Here is a 23,302-nt window from a genome sequence, read left to right on the forward strand (position 1 = left end):
TGGTGTCCATAGGCACCTGGGTGCCCTCAAGAACCATTAAGGAGCCTATGAAGCATATTCCAAAAACAGCACTGGTGGCAATGGAGCTCCTTCCAGAAATATATATTGTCCTACCATCATTGTTGTGTAAATAATTAATGATAATTATGGAATTATTCACACTGACATCAGTGATCAGTCTCTTCACTTAGTATAACTACTACTCTAATTGTTGTCATAAAAGAGTGATCCCTGCAATTTTGTTCAGGAGATTTGTATCAGAAAAGTAGCCCTCCATACCACTAATTTTCTTTGAGGTAGCCCTCAGTCTCAAAAAGGTTGATGACCCCTGACCTAAAGCATTCAGCAATGATTTCAGTTTTTTAAAACCAAGAGGCTAGCCTTACTCATCCCAGGCCGTACATTCAAAGCATTGCACGGTATTAACTTGGTTACCTTGCTTATGAATTCTGCTGGGGGGAAATGTGTTAAAACACATTTATTTATTGATCTCAGGCTAAAGGTCTAGCACATTATCAACCAGTTCAAAAAAAAAGTTTGGTCTTTTACTTTGAAATATCTGACCGGAAGTGATGCTGCGCGTGCCTCTGTGTACTTGACGCTGGGTGGCTTCCCTGGTGGAGCTTTGGTATTAACAACAATATTATCAGAAGCCTGCCCGGAGCTGCTGTCCATCACGGACAGACAGGCAGTCAGAGAGACAGACAGGGGGACAGTCGGTCGGTGAGACACCTTAGGTATGTTTTTCCGGTTTCTGGCGCGTGTCGCCTCCAGTTCGGACTTCTTCTGAGTATTTTGGAGACATTTCCTATAATGTTGGCGACTGATATCCGTCTACCGTGTGCACTGCAGTGGTGCGCAGCTTCGCCTGGAGAAACACCTGTGCGCCTCTCCTCTCCAATGCCACAGTCATGAATGTTGAGTAGGTATGGATTCAAACCTGCATGAGCCCACGCGTCAAACATCCACGTAGCTCTCTGGTGAGGTCTGTTAGTGCGATCTGGTTGTTTACGGTGGTTATTGAACGGTGCAGCTCATCAATGGGTTGGCCATCACCAGTGTTGGTGGCAGCTCGGCCCTGGTGGCAGCAGCTCACCATGAACCAGTGGAGAGGGCAGGCTGTTTGAGGAATGAGGGAATTAATGTGGTTTCATTGGGTTTGGTGGCCAGTCTTTCCTAAAAGCAGCGGGGGAGAGTGGGGGAGGTGGGGGCGTCTTGATGCTGTCAGACAGGATGTAGGGGAGGATCTATTGGAGCAGGATTACCCGACCATTTTTGGTGAGGGAGCATCGTGGACTTCTGATAACAGTTGACGCATTGCACTCCTCGCGTTTTGGCTCCTGGTCCGTAATAATTATATAATCACACTCATGTAATCGAGCCTGTGTGTTTTTTTTCTTAAACAGCATACGGTTACACAGAGCACAGCTCGCCCCCTCCCTCCCCCCGGGGATCCATTTATGCAGCTCCCGCTGAGCAACCTATGACTGCCAATTATAAATGTGGGTGGGCATCAATACTGTTTAAGTTTACATAATTCTGTTTAGTGCGCGCGCTGAGTGCGCGTGGTGCGCTCAAACACAAAGGCAGAGATCTTAGTTAAATGCAGCAATGTGCCCATGACTCATGGGTTTTAAAGTGTGCTGTACAAGGGTGTGTGTGTGTGTGTGTGTGTGTGTGTGTGTGTGTGTGTGTGTGTGTGTGTGCGTGTGTGTAAAGCTGAATTTCCAAAATGTGTTCTGTGTGTGTGTGTGTGTGTGTGTGTGTGTGTGTGTGTGTGTGTGTGTGTGTGTGTGTGAGTACGAGGTGCAGTCATTTTGAAGTCCACGGTGTGTGGGTGAGTTCAAGCAGGTGTGTTTTACATGAGGTGAATACTAGATGAGAAATTTCTGTCAGACTCCAAAGAGGAAGGATGAGTTTCACCAAAGTGTGACATCAATTCCTGCATCAGATGAACTCTGCAGACCGTCACTGTCACAGCCGTTTAAAAAAAAAAAAAAAACAGCATCACCATCAAACGCAGCATCCATTTACTGTGAGGTACAGTGTGCTGTCTCTCCTGATCACTCTGTTTCTCCTTCTGTCTTTGTTTTTCAGAGAACAGATCACCCTAAGGCGCGGTGACTGTCTGCATTTGTCTAAAAGAGCAAGAGAGGGAGCAGCACAAATACCGCACAGCCACACATCATGCAAGGAGAAACCTTCCCTCGCTGCAGAGTGCTGAAATGTTAGCACAGAAGAGCAAGAGTGTCAGATCGAATCAGCAGACGGTGTACATTAGGGGCAGCGATAAGAGCTGCCTGACACCAGACTCCCCAACACCCTGCGTGTGGTTTAAGGCCCCTTTCAATCAGGACCGAGAGGAGACGCGTTAACTGATCTCTCATCAGCACTTTTCTGTTTTTCTGTCAGATTCAGCAGTCCTGCAGCGGGCAGAGATGGAGTGGTCACTGGAGAATGTGAGGGAGATGGTGGCAGGAGGGATGCAGTCTATAAGGGAGTGTGAGGTCTGTGCTTTTGCCATCGGCATGTGTGTGCTGCTGCTGTTTTTGTGGTACTGTTACAGGGTGGGCCGGGAGCATGGGACTAGCCCCCTGCGTGGGAGGTATCTGTCAGGGCCCGGCCGGATTGGAGGGGTGGTGGGGGGCTTTATGAGTTCAGACTGCCGGGGCAGGGGCAAAGGGAAGAGTGGCTCGCTGCTGGAGGAGCAGAACGGCTTCGCTTTCTGCCAGTCGTCAGAGTGCTTTCGATGTACCAGTGCCGGAGAGAGTCTGAACCAGAGGCTCTACCACAGCCTGCAGGATTACGCCAAGCGCTACACCTGGTCAGGTATGGGCAGGGTGCACAAAGGAGTCAGAGATCAAGGCAGATACCTGAACAGCCGACCCACCATCCAGCGGCCAGAGGTCTTCTTCCTCCCAGACCTGCCATCAGCCCCCTTCTTCTCCAGAGAGATCCAGAGGCATGACGTGGAGCTGCTGGAGCAGAGCTTCCCTGCCCTGCTGGCGGAGTTTGAGAGCATCTACCACCAGCCTCCGGCCCGCAGCGGCTCCTCCCTCCCCCCGGGTTGGAAGGCGAACAGCACTCCTCGGGGCCAGTGGTGGACCTACTACCTGGTCAACCAAGGCACTCCTCTGGTCCTGAATGTGAGGAGGTGTCCCCGGGCCTGGAGGGTGCTGGGCCAACTGCGCACCTTCATCGCCAACAACGTGTTTGGAAACGCCTGCTTCTCTGTGCTGACGCCCGGAGCGCTCATCTCCGAGCATTACGGTCCAACTAATGTCAGACTGCGCTGCCACCTGGGTAAGACAGTGAATCAAACATGTGATGTGTGATGGCTCAGAGAGTGTTCAGCCTGGCACAACAGCAGATGATTAGAGTAATAAGCATATTTAACTGAGCGGTGCAGCCCAGGGAATCAGCTGCTGTCGTGTTTGGACTGAAAAATCTGCATCCTTTTGGATCATGACTCCACATGGAGGGAAATTAGCAGCTTAGTCTAAAATGTTTTTCACTGCACCTCAGCTTTGATTCTATTTCCAGCTGTGTCCTGTGTGGTGATTATAAATAGAGATTTTAATTGTTATGCAGGCGTTACTTTTTGTTGAGCACTTTCAAACAGCACGCTGTAATAACAGGATGCTCTCAGAGCAGTTTTTTTTTTCAAGGAGACTTTACCTGGGTGGTTGCTAGGCAACACAAACTGCTTTAAATGAGTTCATTTCACGGGTCCTGTACTAACACATGGATGGACTTGTTTTGTGTCTCTGGCAGGTCTCAGAGTGCCCCCTTCCTGTGAGCTGGTGGTTGGTGGAGAGCCACAGTGCTGGTCTGAGGGCAGCTGTCTGCTGTTCGATGACTCCTTCCTCCACAGGGCCTTCCACGAGGGTAAGAGGGGATTAAAATGTAATCCTGTGTTTTACTCTTTACTTTTTTCATTTCTTGAAGAGGCATTGCGCTCTGAACAGTCTGAACCTGTATCACCAAGAAAAACTGATGCCCTCTGAATCTGGGCAGACATTTTCCTTTAGTTTCACTGTTTCTGTTTGTTTCTGTGTGTTTTCATCATTTGTGAAGGTGGCGCAGAGGACGGGCCCAGAGTGGTCTTCATGGTGGACCTCTGGCACCCCAACGTGGCCGCTGCTGAGAGACAAGCCTTGGATTACATTTTCACTCCGGGCCGTTTGGAAGACAAAGACGGGAAATAGGTGCGACTGAGAGAAACCATGTCTGACCAGGAGACGGATTGAATCTAGGGAGGTGTTTGTAGGATGGGGGAGCAACTCTTTTTCTGTCTCCAGACCAGCTTTCATATTCACCGTGTACATATTCTCCGTCTCGTACAATATCTCCCACAGCTCTTTTAGCTGATGATCAAACATTGGACCTCTTTTATCGGACAGGTTTTGTCTGCGTAGCTGAGATAGAAAAGCTGCGCTTGAAATCTCATAAAGTGGGAGCACGATTGTTGATGCAGCCAGTTTGGTGAGAGATATTAATACCACACTTCAAAAACTGAAATCTAAGCAAGTGTTAGTGGGTTATTTTTAGTAAAAATGGTCTCATTAGACTTAATATAAGCCACATTCTGACAAGTCTGGAAAAATATCTAAATCCAGACACTAAAAGACCAAAATGATGCCTGACAAGAATGTCCAATGATGTAAGAAAAGTGCACTTGTTTAGTTTCTTTGATCCTATTTCAAGCAACTTAAAAAGTGCATTTTTCATGCCTCATTGGAGATTTCTCCAGGAGTTTGAAAGTGATCTTGAAAATGTCTCTCTTCTAGATATATGCCCGATTGTTATACACACTTTAAAATGAGATTATCAGCACCAATATTGCTGGTTACAGGTTATTTTAAATTGCTACTTCTTAGCTTCCTGATCTGGTCGAGCAGGACCAGATTGATCGTCTAGGTCTCTATGACAACACCACGCTGGCTGATGAAGTTTAGCCTAACTGTCAGACAGAAAAAGGACACAAGAGCAGAAGAAAGACAAACGGGAGAGTGATACAGCATGAGCTAAAGGCTAACACAGCAAACTGCTAAACTGTTTGTGCTAATGTTCATTCCAACCCACAGTCAGCAGTTATTCTGCAGTGGTCTGTTCAAACTTGAGAGTCTATCAATAAATGAAGAGTGAGGTTACGTTAGCTCTGATTGGTAGATGACTGGAAGGACATAGCTTACCAGGATTCATTAACGTTACACATTACAGACATGTCTTAGAGCACCGGGCCACCAGCTGCGCTAAATATAAACAGCTACTAAACTACAAACAAACTGACAGTGTTCACTTGTTGTCATGTTAACCTACAGATACGTTGGAGCACTGAGCTGCCGATAGCACTACATATAGTCGGCTTCTACAACATTTGCTTGATGTCACGTTTCAAACCACAGCGCTACGTAACTGTACTGATAAATACCTTACCTCAGCTCGTTGTATCCGGTATAAAGTTTCTCTTAACAAAGAAAATCTGAGACGATCTGATCTCCATTTAATCAAAAACAAACACGCACCTCACTAAAATTAATTTACAACAGTGTGTGGAGACTCTGGGCCAGAAGGTGGTGAGGGAGTGTGATTAAAACAGATCCTCCTCATGGCATCTTTGAATCTAAGTAGACCTTTTAAAACTAAAAATGAGACATTAACACTGCCTTATATTTGATTTCCTGCAGGCTCAGACACCTTTGGTTCAGGTTCAGTTTAGAAAACGTAAATGTGTTTAAAGAGGCAGATTATGGTACAGCACAGCGTACAAATATTAAAAGCACTTTAGCCACAAACAACAAAGATTCAAATAATCATGAGAAACTGTTTTCAGTACTGCAATACTCACATACAATAAACCCAGCTTTATAGCTGCTGTCACTATAGTTACATACAGTAGAACGTCTGCATCACAGCTTAAGTGTCAGTTTAGAAATAGTCAAATATTTTAACAACAAATACTTATTTTCTGAAGCAAAAATATGAAAATTTGTTCAGACAACCTTTTTAAATGTAAGCATTAACTGATATGTGATTATCTGGATTTCATTCCTTATGAAAAGATCTTTGGGTTTTCAGTAGTGTTTTTTAGGGAATAGCCAATTTCGAGCTCTGGGAAAATGTGGTGAGCATTTTGCTATTTTATGACACTCTCAAATCTAAAAAAAATGATTCTCAAATTGGTAAAAAAAGCAAACTAATTTATGTTTGCAGACATTAATTTTTTTTATTTCTGTTAACAGCTATTTATCTTTTGTTGTAAAGCTATAAAACAACATAATGATGGAGAGCAATTTATGTTATGAACATGACATGTAACTCCTAGCATGCTAAACAGTTATCTTAATGCTACTTTGGAGTATTCCTCATTCCATAGTTCGGCCTTTTCTGTTCACGAAACATAAGCTGCAGAAACATTTCGCCATCAAGCATGAAGAGAAACATGATGTGATTACTTAATGAACAGCTGGTTTTACTTAATGCGTAACATTTTACACGTTTCACTACCGTTTTATGCCTTTCATTTCCACAAGGGCTAAGAAATCAAACTCCAACTTTCAGCTGCCTGATGCAGTTCAGATTTATGAATGGTTATCTTTATTTTTGATCTGTTTACCTCTGGGCTCTGGACTTTCTAGAATCACTACTGACAGGTAAACAAAAGCATAAACCAGAGATCTGATGAATCCGCGCATTTCTATTCCATCATCAAAAAGACACCTGAACACATCGGTTCACCTATGTGTGGGTAACTGAGGTCCAATGTTGATCATGACATGAATGTTTACAGACGCAGCTGATTTCTCCGTTATGACTCCTGCTGGTGTGGTAGTTTGTTGTGCTCCCCTTCCAAAAAAACAATCCTGCTTTCGCGAGACATGGTTAGAAAAGCACATTTTTAGGTCTAATAGTCTGAGTCGGCCTGTGCTGTAACACTGGAGATGACGCGTTTTTGGTATATTTACTAAACTTGTTATTTGGTTGCATTTGATATCAGGTTTGTATTTCTGTATATAGGGTAGAGGTTAAAAAAATGAACGGCCTGAGATGTTTTGAGATGGTTGTCTTCGATGCTGTAACTATTGTGTGGTCTTGAATTGCAGCTACAGAGAGTGCATTTCTGAAAAAAAAAGCCAACCATGAACTCATTTTGATAGGTTAAATTTGTAGATTCTGTAAAATGTTTATGAAGTACTATCTCTGTTGTTCTGTGATGTATTTTCCTTTTTTTTAAGTTTTGCAGCGCCACACAGTGCACAGTGTAAACGGTAATGCAAATTAATCTTCTGCAGCTTTACAGGTCCATCGCAATTCACGATACCATCCATTAAATCCTAATGTTTACAAAGTATGATTATTTACGAGCTGTTTACAACATCGGATGAGACTGACACTCACATTGAGGGGTCCTTAATTAGGTTTCAAATCAAGAGTGCTGTTAAGAGAATGAATCATTCCCAAAGCATTTGCTTTATATGCACAGTACATGGTGGGGCTACCATTTTGTTTACATTTGAATGAAGATTTGTCCTTTAACACATTCTCCTGTGGATTTTGAACAGTATTTCTGTACATTTAATAAATGGACTAGTATCTTATTTAACCAGCTTTTGTCAGAAGTTTCACTTTTACACCAAAAGCACAATAACGACTGCATGTCACACTGCATGTTTCTGAGCTCTGCTGCATCGACCGTGTCATTGATCAAACACGCTGAGTCCCTCCCAGCGTCTGCTCTGATAAAAACACGCTGAAGGAGCAGCACAGTTCAGACGTCAGGAGTCACCAGCAGGAAGGCCAAAACACGGGGACTAAAAAGATCCTTGTTTCCTATTTTCAGCGAGATGCAGTTTTGTAGTAAGGTCACAGGGAGGCGTAGGCTGCAAGGTTTTCTCAGCGGTTATTTATTTATTTATTTATTGAGCTTGCAGAGCCTCAGGAGGATACAGAGCTGTAGGCACTAAATGCTCTCACTGGCCTTACACTTGTTTCCATTGTTGAGGAAAAAAATCCCAGCATCCCTCACTGACAAACTTCCCTTTTAATCACAATTTAACACTTCAGATTGTTGGTAGAGGGAGGCACATGTTGATGTGAGGCTGACACCTGTATTAATTCATTCAGGAATACTTTGCTTCTTTTATTTATATGCTTAATGTTTTATGGCACAGGAGTGTTTTTGTTCCAGTGTCTCAGCTCCTGAATTATTACAGCCGGCCCAACTGTTGAGGAAGAGCAGAATGGTGCTTCGCAGTGGGAGGCGAGGCAACAGTTCAACCTCATGCAGATGTACACTTGTGTGTCCCAGGGGTTATCCTTTGAGCCGTTTGCATTTCCATCAGAATTCAAAGAACCTTACGTAAGAAGACAGGCACACTGGTGTAGAAATGTAACAAAATGAGCCTCTTTTATAAGCCAGTGGGATGGAGAGCTGCAGTGGGCTCAGGGGACCTCTAGGTGTAGCTGATGCAGTGCCTCACAGATGATGTGAGGAGTGCAGATGAGCTGCACAACAATACAAAGAACACTGAGGAAAGACAGGGGGTGAACACCTGAGAATAGCTCTATTAGATTGCCTTGTTGTTGCATTAGACTGTGATCACTCAAGGCTGATTCACTGTGCACGTTAATTTCTAAGGCCCTCAGTTAGGATATAAATTAACATTCTATTGTTGTAAATCTCATGAAAACAAGTTGTCTTTTGGGTCTGGTGCATGATTTTAATGCAGAATTGGACTGGAGGGACATGTGTGTTGTGAGACAATGAGCCAGTTGTCCAGGGGCCACATAGCAGGTTAATCTGTCCATGAATACAACAGTGGGCCATTCTGTCTCTGGTATGAGGGGATTCTGGGACACACTCGCTGTTGTCTGTATGATGTTTACATACCTCTATGTTTATATCTTATGGCTGCCTGATGATGTGCAGCTCAGTTCCGCATCCATTTGACTCCTCTGTCTTCTGTGTATCGTCTGTTGTGTGTGTTTGTTATGAAGAAGTTTCCAGTCTACTAGTGTGTATATAGCACTATCGTCCACACCTACGTCACTGCCACGATGCCGGAGCCCAGCTCTCCTCACATCAATGAAAGGTGACGCGCTCCGCAGCGACGTGTGTGCCCCTGTGTTCCGCTGTCTGCGCGCGCTCCTGCCGCGCTGCCGCACAGCAATCAGGTGGTGAAATGTAGCCTAACTTACCGCGGCAGGCTCTGCTAAATGCTAATATGGGACGACAATGGGGAGTAAGCGGTGTGTGATGTCGACGCACACCAGCACGCCGAAACAGACTCGAACAGAACCGCAGCAATGAGCTCTTCCTTTCCCAAATCTGAATCCACGACCTCTCTGCTGAAATCGTCCTCGGCTGCGAGGAGACCAACACACCTCCCTGAACGCACCGCAGAGAGCCGGAGAAGTCAGCACCACCATCAGCATCAGCACCAGCATCACCACCGTCCCGCAGCAGTCCAGAACAGCAGCAGCAAAGCCGAGGAGTCCTTCTGGTCGGCCGAGTGCGACGTCAGCGCCCGGAGACCCCTGTGCCACCCGTCCCTCGTGGGCAGCCAGGACAGTAGTAACAATGCAGCCACGCGGAGCAAGTGCAAGTCACACGCCCCTCACAGCCAAGTTCCCGACCCGCCGGAGCCCAACGGCGAGGCGGGCCGAGGAGTAAGGGAGCGCTGCAGGTCAACCAAGTCCACACACAGGCACCATCACCGCAGGAAGCACCACCGGGAGGACCGACCCCCTGCGGCGGGAGCCGGACCACCTGAACCTGAGCATCCCCGACGCTCCCACACACACAGCCGCACGGTCCCCAGAGTGCCCTCTCTGTCGGACAGCACCGATGACAGGGTTCCTCTGTGCGAGCCGAGAGACCACAAAAGGGCTAACAGCGGGGGTCAGGTCAGCAGTCCGTCCCCGTCCTCCTGCTCTCTGGTTCCGCTGTCCAGCAGGTCCTCCCGGCGGTCCAGGAGGTCCAGCGCTGCTTCCTCTGCATCCGAGATTAATTTACGCACCATCCTGAACTCCCTGTTTGGCCAGGTAAGGGCCTGAAATGTGGAAACTGATAAATGTCAAGATTAATGTCCTAGTCTGGCAATGTGGTTAAAGCTTGTCATTTGACAAGTGGATGGGTGAACAGGTTTGAGCCCTGACAGGCCCTGAAAACCGAATCAAATCTCAAATGAAGCCAAAGTTATTGTGTAAAGCCTGTTTCTGGAGTGGCCTATCATTTCCTATCAGAATTTTGGCATTTTCACTCATCATTTTAAACAAATAACATCACATTTATTCCTCAATAGCCACCTTTTTTTACATATGAAATAAAACATATTGTGTTTGTCATGCAGAACTCAGGGCCGGGTTGTTTTTTTTTACCAAGGTGCAGATATTAAATGGTTAACTGTGCTTTCTGGCTCCACTGACGTCTTGTTTACAATCAATATACTCTAATGTGCTCTGTGATGCAGCCTGCAAACAAACACTGTCATTTCTGGACAGACTATAGCTGGAGAAGCTTCCTCTACACATGCACTCCTTATGTAATTTGTAAATCCAGCACCACCTCCTACAGACCTCCTCAATCAGCAGTCCTGTCTCTTTGAAGTGGATGTGCCAGGGCAGATGAAATGCTCTGCTGCAGAGAGATGGAAATCTCTGATATGGTAATGTGCATTTGGTCAGAAACAAAGATTCATGGTCCTGTGTCGTTCAATTAGAGACACCTTTGTTGTATTTGAGGGTGATGGCTTTGATGCTCCTGTCTGAGGTGGATATTTTTTTAAATATATATACACAAAAGAAAAGAGCTGAGAATAAAACTCTTAGAGATTTGATTCTGTGAGCAAAAAGTCTCTTCAATCAAGCGGTTGTATCTTCCTGCACACACCTCTGATTATATGTTGTTTTATCAGGGGCAATTTTGAGTCACTTCCTCAGAAATCAGAGCTCCGCTCTTATCACGCTGGCTGCTTTTCTATTTCTCATCCTGAATCAGGAAGTCATTCACAGATGTTGCTGAACTGGGAAGCTCTCGGCTGTAAATAGGCTCCATATCAGAGCATGAAGATCTTCCGCTGTGGCTCCAGGAGAAAAATCTTCTAGTACTTATCGTATGAAAGCCCAGTCTACAAATAACCCGTGAGTCAGTCTGCGAGCTGCTCTGTGAAAACATTAGCGTGACCTGGAAAAGGTCTTTGATGAGCAAGCTGGATGTAGAGGAGTTCAACGACGGGCAGAAAGGAACACATGGCTCGAGAGAGTCATATTCTGCTTTTGGCATCTTCATCAGGGGAATGCATTCAAAGTCAAATTGATTTCTGCAGATCTGGCTTGGTGTAGAGATCTGATGAGCAGATGGAGATCGGTACCTGGGGAGGAGGATTTGTTTGGGAGTCATACTCTCACTAATTAATCTTGTGCAGGAAAGATTACCTCTCCAGCTAATTGTATTCTTGTTGTAGTTGTCTTTTTTTTCTGCAGGTGTACATCAGAATAATTATTTAGCTGACTTGTGATCCTGAGGTGTAGCTCTGTCTCATCGTACTGGAGGTCAGAGTGACCTTGTCTTTCCTGCTGAGGGCAGAAAATCATGTGACGTGGGGGTGGGGGTGTAAAAAACAAACATGTTTATCAGTAAACCTTGTCTCGACTAAGGAAAGGTACCTTTCACATTTGAAATGGTGCTGATGCCCGGTACCTGGCAATCGATACCGGTACCAATTTTCGGTACTTTTTTGTTTGTATGTGGTAAAAAATAACAATTTGTTTAATTATAAAGTTTTTTTTTTCTTTTTAACATATTTTTTCTTCAGTATCCAACCTTGTAATGCTGTGTTCATATCCAGCATGGAAAATCACCTTCTCCTGTGAGGGAGTTTAGGTATATAAACATGGTACCTTTTGATTTTACTTGAATTGGTACCCCGTATTTTTGACAGAATTGAAATGGTACCTTAAAAGTTCCTAATTCAGTACCGATCTCTAGTTTCAACAGAGATATCAAGGCTGAAAAATGAACGTGGCCCTTCAGAGTGCAGGTGAGGAGGACAGCAGGGCTGGAAATAGGTCGTTACACAGTGTTCTTGTAGACTTGCCTGGTAGAGACTTCCAGAAAGAGCAAACACAGACAGAAAATCGTGGTGACCCTGAATTATCAGGGACCTGTGTCAGGTGCTGCTTTTCAAAATGCACCGTCGTTCCTGTTACATGTTTATTCTTACATTGAGTGTTGGTCAGTCTGCGCCGAATGGTCTGTGCTGTTTACAGAGCGAACAGAACGGTCTGGTCAGTGTGACAGTCAGTGAAATATCTCACAGTCAGAGCATCACCCTCTTCTCCTTTAATAGGCATCTTTCTGTTTCCCTCCCTGTCCCACTTCCCCCTCTTATTTAGCCTCACACGCTCACTCTTCATCTTCTTCTTCTTCTCTCTTTTCATACTGCGTGTTGCTGTCACTCTGAGTAGTGCTACATCCAGTCCACCACAGTGCAAGTCAGTGTTTCTTTGACTTTAGCTTAGCATCCTGGGTCTCTTGATGGGTCTATCTGTGACCAGAGTTTGCACTCCTCTGAGGATCCAGTCAGCCAGCCTAAGGGAGAAAAGATCCTCGTGGTCCTTTCTGATGCCTCTGCTCTCCTTTGGGATGGGAAACTGCTTAGACTGGCCTCTGAGACCGGTAGGAGTACACCCTGTCTTCTTTGATGTGGTTTTTGTTCCATATTTCAATGAAAAAGCTAAAAATTAACGGAATTGGGAAGTTTTGCCGCATAATTTTAAAAAATTCTTCATAGTTGTGTACATTTAACGCTTGGCAAACTTTTCAGACAAGTTAGAAATGATGCTACAAAAAAAAACAAAAAAATGGAAAAAGCTTTTATTTCTGCACGACTTTATAGAAATTTAGTGAGACTTGCCTTTTAACGAGAAGATTAGATTCAACTTTATGGTCACTGCACGAGTAAAAGTATTGAACAACAAAACGCTTTCAGACGTCAGAGTAGTTAAAACCTGAATCTGTCATGCTAAAGTCTGAACATACAGGAATTAAAGCGCTTGTCCAGTATTCACATCAGTTTTATAGCTACTCTGGTTTTCATTGAGAGTTATGTCATGATTTCTAGCTTGTTCTGGAGCGCTCTGCTTGTTGTTGGCTCTGGAGTTCATTTTATTAAACATGTCAGATTGCTGGCGTCAGAATTTGGCAGACCTTTGGTGTACAACAGGCCCAATTCTTTTTTTCAAAGTACAGGATGTCCTACAGAGGAAAATGTTGCATAATGTCTTCAGAGCACAATGTCTTTTCTTTTTATAATTCACAACAAGCTGTAAAGAGTGCTCCTCTGTGGTTTAGCTCGTCTCTTTATCTGAGCATGTTTACTGTGGATGTAACGCTGTAAAGGTGGGAGGTGTCAGTCCCGTCAATGTGGCAAGTAAACTGTTGTGAGTGATGAGTGGAAAGTTGGCCGCCTGATGGTTTATTGTTGCTTTTACCGTCCTGTTGTTTGCTTTACACTCACACATTCGACCCCTTCACAGAGGAGTTCTGTCGTAACCTTTTCTGTATGGATTATTTTCCAGATTATGCAGAGTACAATTTAAGAGACACACGGTCTAACTTGTGTTTTCTGTCGGCTCAGTGCTACTTCAGGTATCAAACCTTCTGGAGATGCTGAGAGGAGGTTAGGGGGGATGCTCACCTGTAGGAAAGAGGCTGGGACTGGGATCTCAGGCCTTAACAGGAGCTCATTAGTCCCGTTACATAGAGCTGCTGTATGAATCCAAACAACAGTCTGTATTTATCAGCGTCATGGCTAACCTAGACAGGATTTCTCCCATTACCCAAAAAATGCCAAACAGATATTATTTTGTTATTTTTCTAGTTCTACAGCCAGCTTAGAGAAACACACTGCAAAAATGAATTTATGGCCACATGTGTTTGGAGCTTTTGCATAGATGCAAAGCTTCCATGCGCATTAGATTTGTCATGTCTAACCCCTCACTTTGATTGATTTGTTTCTGGTGTATGAATATTTTCCTACTAAACTCAACATTGAGGCTTAAACAAAGGAGAGGTGTTAAAGAATGACTCTCACAGTGGAAATAAGCATGTTTACAGCCTGGTTCAAACAACAGTTTAATTTCAGTGCCTCATTTTTTTAAGATGAATATCTGTTAAAGAGGAAAACCAGGCTGAGCTGACTGACAGGTGTGTGTTTTGTAGCTTGAGCTCCACTTCTTTACCTGTTTCTAGACTGACTGAAGAATGGCTGGAGGCAGCATTTCCTTTACGACAACCCCAGGCCTCTTCAGAAACCAATGAGCAACATCTTTAAGTCTTTGCTGATGTTTATTTTACAGGAAAACTTGTGGAACACTGTTTGTAAAGTGGCACACTAATAATAACAGAAACACTTTTCCACATTTAAAAACATGGTGTGAGTTTTTTTAGTCCTGGTTTTAAATCACAATTAAAGAAACATTTGTGATCTTGTTTTAAAAAGACAAGCACCGATCGATCGATCGGTTCCGATTTACTTAATTTTGGGTGATCAGTCATCTGTCCATCCTTACATATGAAACTGATCTTATATTCCTCCAGGAAGGTCTGACAGCCAGCCTTTGTTGCTTTTTGCTCTGAGATCTAAAACTCAGTACACTTTATTGGTTGTTTAAGTTAAAATATAAAGATTTCATTGTTTCACAAGTATTGTTAAATGATTTTCAATAAAATAAGATTGGAACACTGAAGGTATATGCTGTCAGTTAAAAAATGAATAAATAAAAAAAATCGGTATCTGCAGGTCAGGCTTTTTAAAGATCAGTGATCAGCCAGAAAATTGTGACCGGTGCACCCCTACTTTTAAAGATTTGCTTTCACTAGCATCACAAGTCTATATTCAAATATTGTGTGTGAGTGTGTGTGTGTGTGTGTGTGTGTGTTTTAAGCGGTTTTCTAAAGAAACATAAACAAAACTGAAGAGTGTTAATCTGTCTGCGTGTGTACACAAACATACATTCATGCATATTCTGACATGTGTACTATAGAAAAACAGCTAGTTTGGGATAATTGTACACATTATGTTGATGTATTTGTAGGAAAGCTGTTAATAGAAATCCATGAGTATGGCATAGAAATATTAAATCAAGACATATTTAATTTTTTAAATGAAAAATAAAATCTGTAATTATATGTTATTACGTTTAATATTAAAATTCACTTTTAGAATAGAATTAAATACAAATTTGTATTTAACATTCAAAATGTTTATCTATACTTAAAAATTAAATCAAAATAAAAACAATTGGAAATATCTAATAATTTAAATTCAGAACTATATTGAGCGTTGATATTTGACCGTACCAACATTTTTTCTTAACACAGAACAAAAAAAATTGTGACAGTTTAGAGCTTATTGTGGAGAAATGTGTCATTTTAAGTGTGTGAAACTTCAGGAACACTACCCCATTTAAACCTCTTAATTCCTAAAAAAAAGTAACAGCTTCACCTGAAAGTATCCAGTAACCAGCAACCAGTAACCAATAACTATTTAAAAAATGTTGAAACTCGCTTGCTCAATCCAACTTTAAAAAAACACCATGGTGTGGATTGAAGAAGAATACAGTAAAATTTGTAATGGCCAACTCCTGCAGGCTTTGATATTGAACTTTCAAATTGGAGAAAAGAAACGTTTATTCATCACGAGATGCTTTTATTGAATCCAGTTACTCTCAGACTGAGCCAGGCTACCTGTTTAAACCCTTAGTGCTGTGCTTAGTTTATCTGATGAACATGAAACTGGTCTTGTTTTTATTTTACCCTTAGCATATCCCCAAAACCAAACTGCTCTTTTAAGCAAGTTACTCTGTTTCAGTCTCATCTGCTCAGATCACAGCTTATACGCATAAATGCAAAGGTTCATGTCAGCGTTCAGGTGGTGATGACAGGTGACTGACATAAAAAAAGACTTTGCTGTGTGTGATGGAAGTGTCTGTGCAGTAATCAGTGAAGCGGTGATGCTGAGGACGTATAAATGGAAGTGACGGTTCACTGATAGCTGATGGACTGACACATTAAAGTGCTGACGCTTGGACATCTTGGTTTTTTGGTGTCAGTGGTTTAGTTCAGACAGTTGTTTGGTCTGACGTCAACACTCAGTGTTGTGTTTAGACATCTTGCTGCTCCCTCTGTTAACCCCTAAGGGTTCTGGGATATGTCTGCCTCTTTCCCTGTCCTTTAAAGGTTGCGTTCATTGAAAGCACACTGAAAAAAACAGAAACAGTCACATTCTTCTGTGAACTCCAGGCTTCTTGTTTCCAGTCATGCATGACGGGAATTAGCCTATTTATACACAGAGATTCTGTCATCAACATGTGAGATAGCTGCAGTCCTCTGTTCACGTCTTTTACTGTTAGCTCCCTGAGGTGCATGTTTATCAGAGCACACAGGAGTGTTATGGAAAAGGCTGCTGGTTTAGGTTTGGACATCATCAGAGTGGGAGCGCTGTCAGTGGTGTGTTTGTGGCTCATATACAGAGAAGTGTTTGTTAATGTGTTTTCTGCTTCTTTAATGGGTTTAATGTTCTTATTCCTCAACAGGACAGAGAGCTGCGGCCAGAAGAAATGGATGGTAGGTTTCTCCCTCTTTAAAATTCTGTTTTCTATCACTGGACTTCAACAGTACTTTGTTTTTATTCAACAGTAAATGTCAGATAACACGCAGATTCAGGAACTATAAAACTTCTGTTTTTGCTCAACAGAGTTACGAGATGCTTTCAAGGAGTTTGACAAGGACAAGGACGGTTTCATAAGCTGCAAAGACCTTGGAAACTGCATGAGGACTATGGGATACATGCCCACTGAAATGGAGCTGATCGAGCTGAGTCAACAGATAAACATGAACTGTGAGGACTTCACCAGCTTCTGGTTTTAAATGTCAAGCTTAGACTGAAGTGGTGTTGTTTCTTTAAAATTCTGTGCATATTTATTTTTTTAGTGGGAGGTCACGTTGACTTTGAAGATTTTGTTGAGTTGATGGGCCCAAAGCTGCTGGCTGAAACTGCAGACATGATTGGAATAAAAGAGCTGAAAGATGCCTTCAGAGAGGTATGGTCTCTTTGATTGTATTTTGTAGACATGGTTATGTCTTTGCTTTTCCATGATTAATTTTTATATCTTTTCATTTGTTGTTCCCAGTTTGACACGAATGGAGATGGAGCCATAAGCACATCTGAGCTCAGAGACGCCATGAGGAAGCTGTTGGGTCAACAGGTAGAGTTCAGATCACAGCCCACCTCAATCACACAATGCCGTCATGATCACAGCTGGAGGCTGAAATACTTTCATGTAACCTAGGCTGTTAACTTTAACACTTATTACTGAGTATTTAAATGATAAATGATAAGAAAGTTCTTAAGGTCAACTTTAGGTCATGTCAACGTAGTAAAAACATGTTTAAAGAACAATTTGTTAGACAGCAGCAAACAGCAGTAGCCCAGCACCCCTCTGCCAACATTAAAAAATATCAAACATAAGAGTTTACATTTTAACTGCAATGAACCATTTACTTATTAATTTCAAAGTGTGCTGCTGACCTCTTGGCCAGGTCACCCTGCCCGCAGAGATATAAATCTCATGGGGTTTTCTACCTTTTTACTCAATCAGAAAATCCCAAAAATAAATTTTTTGTTCTTCATTTTTAAAATGATTTACAGCTTTTAAATTTTGTTACACTGCATAAAGACATAATTGAGTCACATCAGCCTATAGCCATGGTTGTTCTGAATCAATAGAGGTGCTGGACTTCACTTTACAGAGAAAATGAGACCACAGTGAGTAAAAATGTTACAGAGGCAAAAAATGCTTAGAAACTGCTCGGGATCCTGAAGGTTAAATAAGGGTTGAATAAGAAAATTAGAAAAAAATTAAGCCACGCCGTTACAAAAGGTTTCCTTTATCTTGTATCATTACTGGATGCCAATGACTGTGTCATTATCCTTAGTATTACTTGGAAATGAATGACTGCTAAGGCTAGCTGCTTTCTGACTGTTGACCAATCAAATACACTGCTGAAACTAAAACTATGGCCAGATTTCTGCAAGGTTCTTTTTGGTTGATAATGTGTAAAAAGAAAACAAAAAGAAGGGTATTTTTTTTTAATTAAGTATCTAAAAGGGGTATAGTGCCTTTTTAGGCTTTATTCTGTCCCTCTGGTTCACCCGTAGTGTTTTACATAAATTAACGGCTCTTAAGAATCTCTATTTTTCCTCAAACTGATGTTTTAGAAAATCCTTATACTAGCCTCTATCTGAAATGCTTTGTTTCAGCCGCAGCTGTCTCTTCAAGGCGCCATGCTCCACAAACCCCCTTCTCTCTGATTGGCCAGCCCACCAGAGGTCTGCTGTGGGTGGAGCTATGGGCAGACCTTAGTGTTCGAGGCTTGGCCTTCCAACGTGTCATGAACCATTTAAGAGATCCTTATGAGTTTCATTTCTGCAAGTCTCATGAAGATCTCATGAAGATCTCTGGGGGTCTTTTTAGAACGGACTGTTTTGAGCAGTTTACAGACAGATTCAGGGATTTCTCCAACATACAGGTCCTTCTCAAAAAATTAGCATATTGTGATAAAGTTCATTATTTTCTGTAATGTACTGATAAACATTAGATTTTCATATATTTTAGATTCATTACACACAGCTGAAGTAGTTCAAGCCTTTTATTGTTTTAATATTGATGATTTTGGCAAAAAAGTAAAGAAAAAACAAAACTCCCTGTCTCAAAAAATTAGCATATTTCATCCGACCAATAAAAGAAAAGTGTTTTTATTACAAAAAAAGTCAACATTCAAATAATTTTGTTCAGTTATGCACTCAATACTTGGTCAGGAATCCTTTTACAGAAACGACTGCTTCAATGCGGTGTGGCATGGAGGCAATCAGCCCGTGGCACTTCTGAGGTGTTATGGAGGCCCAGGAAGCTTCGATAGCAGCCTTAAGCTCATCCACAGTGATGGGTCTGGTGACTCTCAACCTCCTCTTCACGATATCCCACAGATTCTCTATGGGGTTCAGGTCAGGAGAGTTGGCAGGCCAATTGAGCTCAGTAATACCATGGTCAGTAAACCATTTACCGGTGGTTTTGGCACTGTGAGCAGGAGCCAGGTCGTGCTGAAAAATGAAATCTTCATCTCCATAAAGCTTTTCAGCAGATGGAAGCATGAAGTGCTCCAAAATCTCCTGATAGCTCGCTGCATTGACCCTGCCCTTGATAAAACACAGTGGACCACCACCACCAGCTGACATGGCACCCCAGACCATCACTGACTGTGGGTACTTGACACTGGACTTCAGGCATTTTGGCATTTCTTTCTCCCCAGTCTTCCTCCAGACTCTGGCACCTTAATTTCCAAATGACATGCAAAATTTATTTTCATCTGAAAAAAGTACTTTGGACCACTGAGCAACAGTCCAGTCCTGCTTCTTTGTAGCCCAGGGCAAGCGCTTCTCCCACTGTTTCTGGCTCAAAAAGTGGCTTCACCTGGGGAATGGGGCACCTGTAGCCCATTTCCTGCACACGCCTGTTCATGGTGGCTCTGGATGTTTCTACTCCAGACTCAGTCCACCGTTTCCTTAGGTCCTCCCAAGGTCTGGGATCGGCCCTTCTCCACAATCTTCCCCAGGGTCTGGTCACCTCTTCTGGTTGTGCAGCGTTTTCTGCCACACTTTTTCCTTCCTACAGACTTCCCACTGAGGTGCCTTGATACAGCACTCTGGGAACAACCTATTCGCTCAGAAATTTCTTTCTGTGTCTCTTGCTTGAGGGTGTCAATGATGGCCTTCTGGACAGTAGTCAGGTCAGCAGTCTTACCCATGATTGCGGTTTTGAGAAATGAACCAGGCTGGGAGTTTTTAAAAGCCTCAGGAATCTTTAGCAGGTGTTTAGAGTTAATTCGTTGATACAGATGATAAGGTTAATAGCTCGTTTAGAGTTACTTTTCATGATATGCTAATTTTTTGAGATAGGGATTTTTGTTTTTTCTTTACTTTTTTGCCAAAATCATCAATGTTAAAACAATAAAAGGCTTGAACTACTTCAGCTGTGTGTAATGAATCTAAAATATATGAAAATCTAATGTTTACTTTATCACAATATGCTAATTTTTTTAGAAGAACCTGTATGTGTAGTGGTTTAAAAATCTGAACAAGTGGAAAGCAGAATGCTCTCTCTTTAAGTTTATATGACTATCATCACTGACTGAACATTCATATCCTGACATTCCACCTCTAACTGGTGTCAGTATGAATATGATGATTACCTCAGCATGTGAAACACTGCTGCATGTAGGTATGTCTCCTCTATCTGATTCTCGAACCTCTTGTTTCCAGGTTGGTCTGAAGGAAGTAGAAGACATTTTGAGGGACGTCGACTTGAACGGTGACGGGCTTGTTGACTTTGAAGGTAACACGAACTCGTACAAACTACTCATTTATGATGTATGACGACATTACAGTGTGTAATCCTCCTCGCTTCTCTCTTTGCAGAGTTTGTACGAATGATGTCTCGCTAAGATCACACACTGATCTGTCCTGAATGTGAAGCTGTGTCCTTCTTTATACTTGACCAAGTACAACAGAAGACGTGCTTAAATCTCTGAGCCACCCAACTCTGACTGACACTGGAATCTAAACTCCATGAATGTTGTGGAGAGAGGAGTCACCTCACACTTTCAATCAATAAGTGTTCTTCCTAAAAAGTCTCCAGTTCAACTGAGGCAGAATTTGCTGTAGCCTAGCTGATGATTGTCCAACTTTTCATTTTGCACTTTAATTCTCACTTAATAACTTCCTACATGAATTGATTGCTTGTGTCTTGTCTCGTCTTTAACGTTATAAAAAAAGTGTCTCACATAATGTCGCCTTTGATGTATGTCTGAGTCAGAGTGAGGGAGTGAAGGGTTGTGTAGGAAAGCCGTAAAAGATCAGAGCTCTGTCGAACATTTCAGTATGTTTCCACACAGTGTGTGTTATATTTTCAGAACTGTAAGTGGATTGTCCTTTGTGTGACATTGGTGCTCCTAACAGGAACCCATGTGGCAATATAACACCTGTATTGTAACTGTGTGACCATCTGTGATTCTTCACTGTGCCAGTCCAGTCCTCTAAAAGAATCACCGTCTGACAGTGTGTGCAACCAAGAAGCAGATCCCAATGAGAAACAAAACTGTGTAATACATTTCATCTATGTTACCCACTAATGTCTTATATCGAGGTCGGTTAGATCGCTGTTTGAAGATGAGGAGGTCTAACGTGGTGACTGACAGTAACCATCTGTCCTGTGTAAGATGTTACTGCAGATATATTTGAAGTGTATCGACATTGAATGTGATTATGTTGTACCTGTACTGTATGTAAGTGTCTATATGATTGTAGTTGTGGTAACATTCCACATTTGTGTTGTCAAAGCAATTTTTATGCATGCCAAAGAAAGAAATTTATTAAATTGAGTATGCACATTTGCATTTTTTGTCTTACAGAGTAAACAAAATAATTTGCCAAGTTAACTGTAGAACAATAAAAGGTGTTTACATTTGAGACATTTTCTGTGATGTTGTTACTCAAGATAAAACAAACACTGTTGTAGACATTGTTTAAAGATTTAGAAATAAAATGAAACATATTTAAATATACTCTGACACTATCTTATGCTAGCCTGGACTCTCATTATTTTATCTTATATTCATTTCTGCGAGGCCCATACGTCATCATCAATGTATCAGTGTGGCACCCTGAGCTGTCGCTGTATGTCTTGGTGGCACACCTCTTTATCATATCTATTATTCATGCATCTTTAGCTCTGATAAGGCTAAGAGCAGGGTAAGAATAACCTTCAGACCCATCACTGTGTTATTCCCTGTCGTTTTTGGCTCATTCAGAGTGTCATTGACTTCATAAAGCTGTATATAATCAGTGTTTTAAATAGAGATGTCTAGTCTTTATATATATTGCCCTCATACTGTTTTGCTCTGGATTAAGCTTATTGCATACAGTGATGGCTAAAATTGTTAAAACACCTGACAGATCTGAAGGGATTAATTTTTTTTGCCTCCAAGTCATAATCATGAAACATGCAGGTGGTTTCTCTGAGCTCAACAAATATCAGATGAAGTGAGTCCTACTGTTTTCATCTACTTCTAACTTTAATTGGTTTGTCCATCTTTCACAGCAGTTACATCAGCACATGTCTCTGGCATAGCGTCAACAACAGTGCTGCTTATATGTATCAGACCACCAAGGCCTTTGCCTGTACTGCAGGGGTGGCCAACCAGTCAGAGAACAAGAGCCACAGAAATTACCGTGGTACAACAAAGAGCCACAACACACACAAGGTCTTACAAACCCACTTACTGTCACACATAAATGAAATTACTTTAAATGAAAATCAATACATATCCTTTCATTTACTTGTCAGTGTGTTTAAATTCGTACTTGAAGCCGTGTCAAAGACAAATTTCTGTTTTTACTGCAGAAGAGACAAAGTTCTATCTATCTATTTATCTATCTATCTATCTATCTATCTATCTATCTATCTATCTATCTATCTATCTATCTATCTATCTATCTATCTATCTATCTATCTATCTATCTATCTATGAGCACATGAGGGATTGACAGAAGCACGTGTGGAGAAAAGAAACTGAAACTTAAGTATCAATCTCATTACTCAAGAATTGACCAACAGTGATACCAGCATTAGCATTAATATTTCATTATTTAAGTTTGATTGGCACACCACTACTTGTAACAATATACATATAAATATTTTTTTATGAATGGATCGAAGAGCTGCACACTGAAAGGCAAAGAACCACATGCAGCTCCTGAGCCACAGGTTGGCCACCCCTGATCTACTGCCCTAAAGTAACATTACATTTCTGATTATCAAGTATTTTTATGTTTCTGTAATGGTTAATACAGCAGGATATGTTAACTTTTTAATCAAAATGATATCTTGCATGCTAAAACAAATTTACTGTTGTTATCCATAGGTATTTGAATGTACTGTCTTACAAGAAAGCAGAAAAAAAGAGAGAGTATGGCACATTTTTATTCTTTGATTGCCACATTACAGTTGTTTGCTTTTATTCCTGAACAGAAAAGTGTGGTTTAGTGATTGTTTGTGATTCTCACTTCATTTCTGGCTCCTCAGAGAATCCCAGTGTGCCTGCTCAAAGTTGCAAGGAAAAAAAATGCAACAACAACAAAAAATGTGTATATTTAATTTGATACTCCTTTCACCTGTC

General features: G+C 42.0%; 2 protein-coding genes across 7 annotated transcripts; both read left to right on the forward strand.

The window, feature by feature from the left end:
* The first annotated feature begins 594 nt into the window (after positions 1–594).
* Positions 595–7,606, forward strand: asphd2 (aspartate beta-hydroxylase domain containing 2). 5 transcript variants are annotated; one of them, XM_074671076.1, is made up of 5 exons: positions 596–737; positions 853–926; positions 2,098–3,303; positions 3,775–3,888; positions 4,078–7,606. In XM_074671076.1, exons 3-5 carry the CDS (start codon positions 2,439–2,441, stop codon positions 4,206–4,208), a joined length of 1,110 nt encoding a protein of 369 aa, XP_074527177.1. In that variant the 5' UTR covers positions 596–737; positions 853–926; positions 2,098–2,438; the 3' UTR covers positions 4,209–7,606. The 5 variants fall into 5 exon arrangements, with proteins under 5 accessions (XP_074527176.1, XP_074527178.1, XP_074527177.1 ...); XM_074671078.1 differs by having other exon boundaries at positions 853–922; XM_074671075.1 differs by having other exon boundaries at positions 595–926.
* Positions 7,607–9,309: 1,703 nt separating this feature from the next.
* cabp1a (calcium binding protein 1a) lies at positions 9,310–21,686 on the forward strand. Of its 2 annotated transcripts, none has more exons than XM_074671375.1 (7): positions 9,310–10,047; positions 16,603–16,633; positions 16,764–16,907; positions 17,000–17,109; positions 17,200–17,274; positions 20,388–20,460; positions 20,544–21,686. In XM_074671375.1, the coding sequence occupies exons 1-7, from the start codon at positions 9,310–9,312 to the stop codon at positions 20,567–20,569; spliced, it is 1,197 nt and encodes a 398-aa protein (XP_074527476.1). In that variant the 3' UTR covers positions 20,570–21,686. The 2 variants fall into 2 exon arrangements, with proteins under 2 accessions (XP_074527476.1, XP_074527475.1); XM_074671374.1 differs by lacking the exon at positions 9,310–10,047 and adding an exon at positions 12,461–12,682.
* Positions 21,687–23,302: the final 1,616 nt, after the last annotated feature.

The sequence above is a fragment of the Halichoeres trimaculatus genome, unplaced genomic scaffold (assembly GCF_033239565.1).
Source record: "Halichoeres trimaculatus isolate MK-OKI-2021-1 unplaced genomic scaffold, fHalTri1.1 fHalTri1_scaffold_5, whole genome shotgun sequence".
Classification (NCBI taxonomy): Eukaryota; Metazoa; Chordata; class Actinopteri; order Labriformes; family Labridae; genus Halichoeres; species Halichoeres trimaculatus.

Bases quoted from the DNA above. Each gene is read 5' to 3' on its own strand.
- asphd2 (XM_074671075.1), top strand. From the start codon at position 2,439: ATGGAGTGGTCACTGGAGAATGTGAGGGAGATGGTGGCAGGAGGGATG. The intron at 3,304-3,774 runs GTAAGACAGTGA...TGTCTCTGGCAG, and splicing joins CAGACTGCGCTGCCACCTGG to GTCTCAGAGTGCCCCCTTCC. The intron at 3,889-4,077 runs GTAAGAGGGGAT...TCATTTGTGAAG, and splicing joins CCACAGGGCCTTCCACGAGG to GTGGCGCAGAGGACGGGCCC.
- cabp1a (XM_074671375.1), top strand. From the start codon at position 9,310: ATGAGCTCTTCCTTTCCCAAATCTGAATCCACGACCTCTCTGCTGAAA. The intron at 17,110-17,199 runs GTATGGTCTCTT...TGTTGTTCCCAG, and splicing joins TGAAAGATGCCTTCAGAGAG to TTTGACACGAATGGAGATGG. The intron at 20,461-20,543 runs GTAACACGAACT...CTCTCTTTGCAG, and splicing joins CGGGCTTGTTGACTTTGAAG to AGTTTGTACGAATGATGTCT.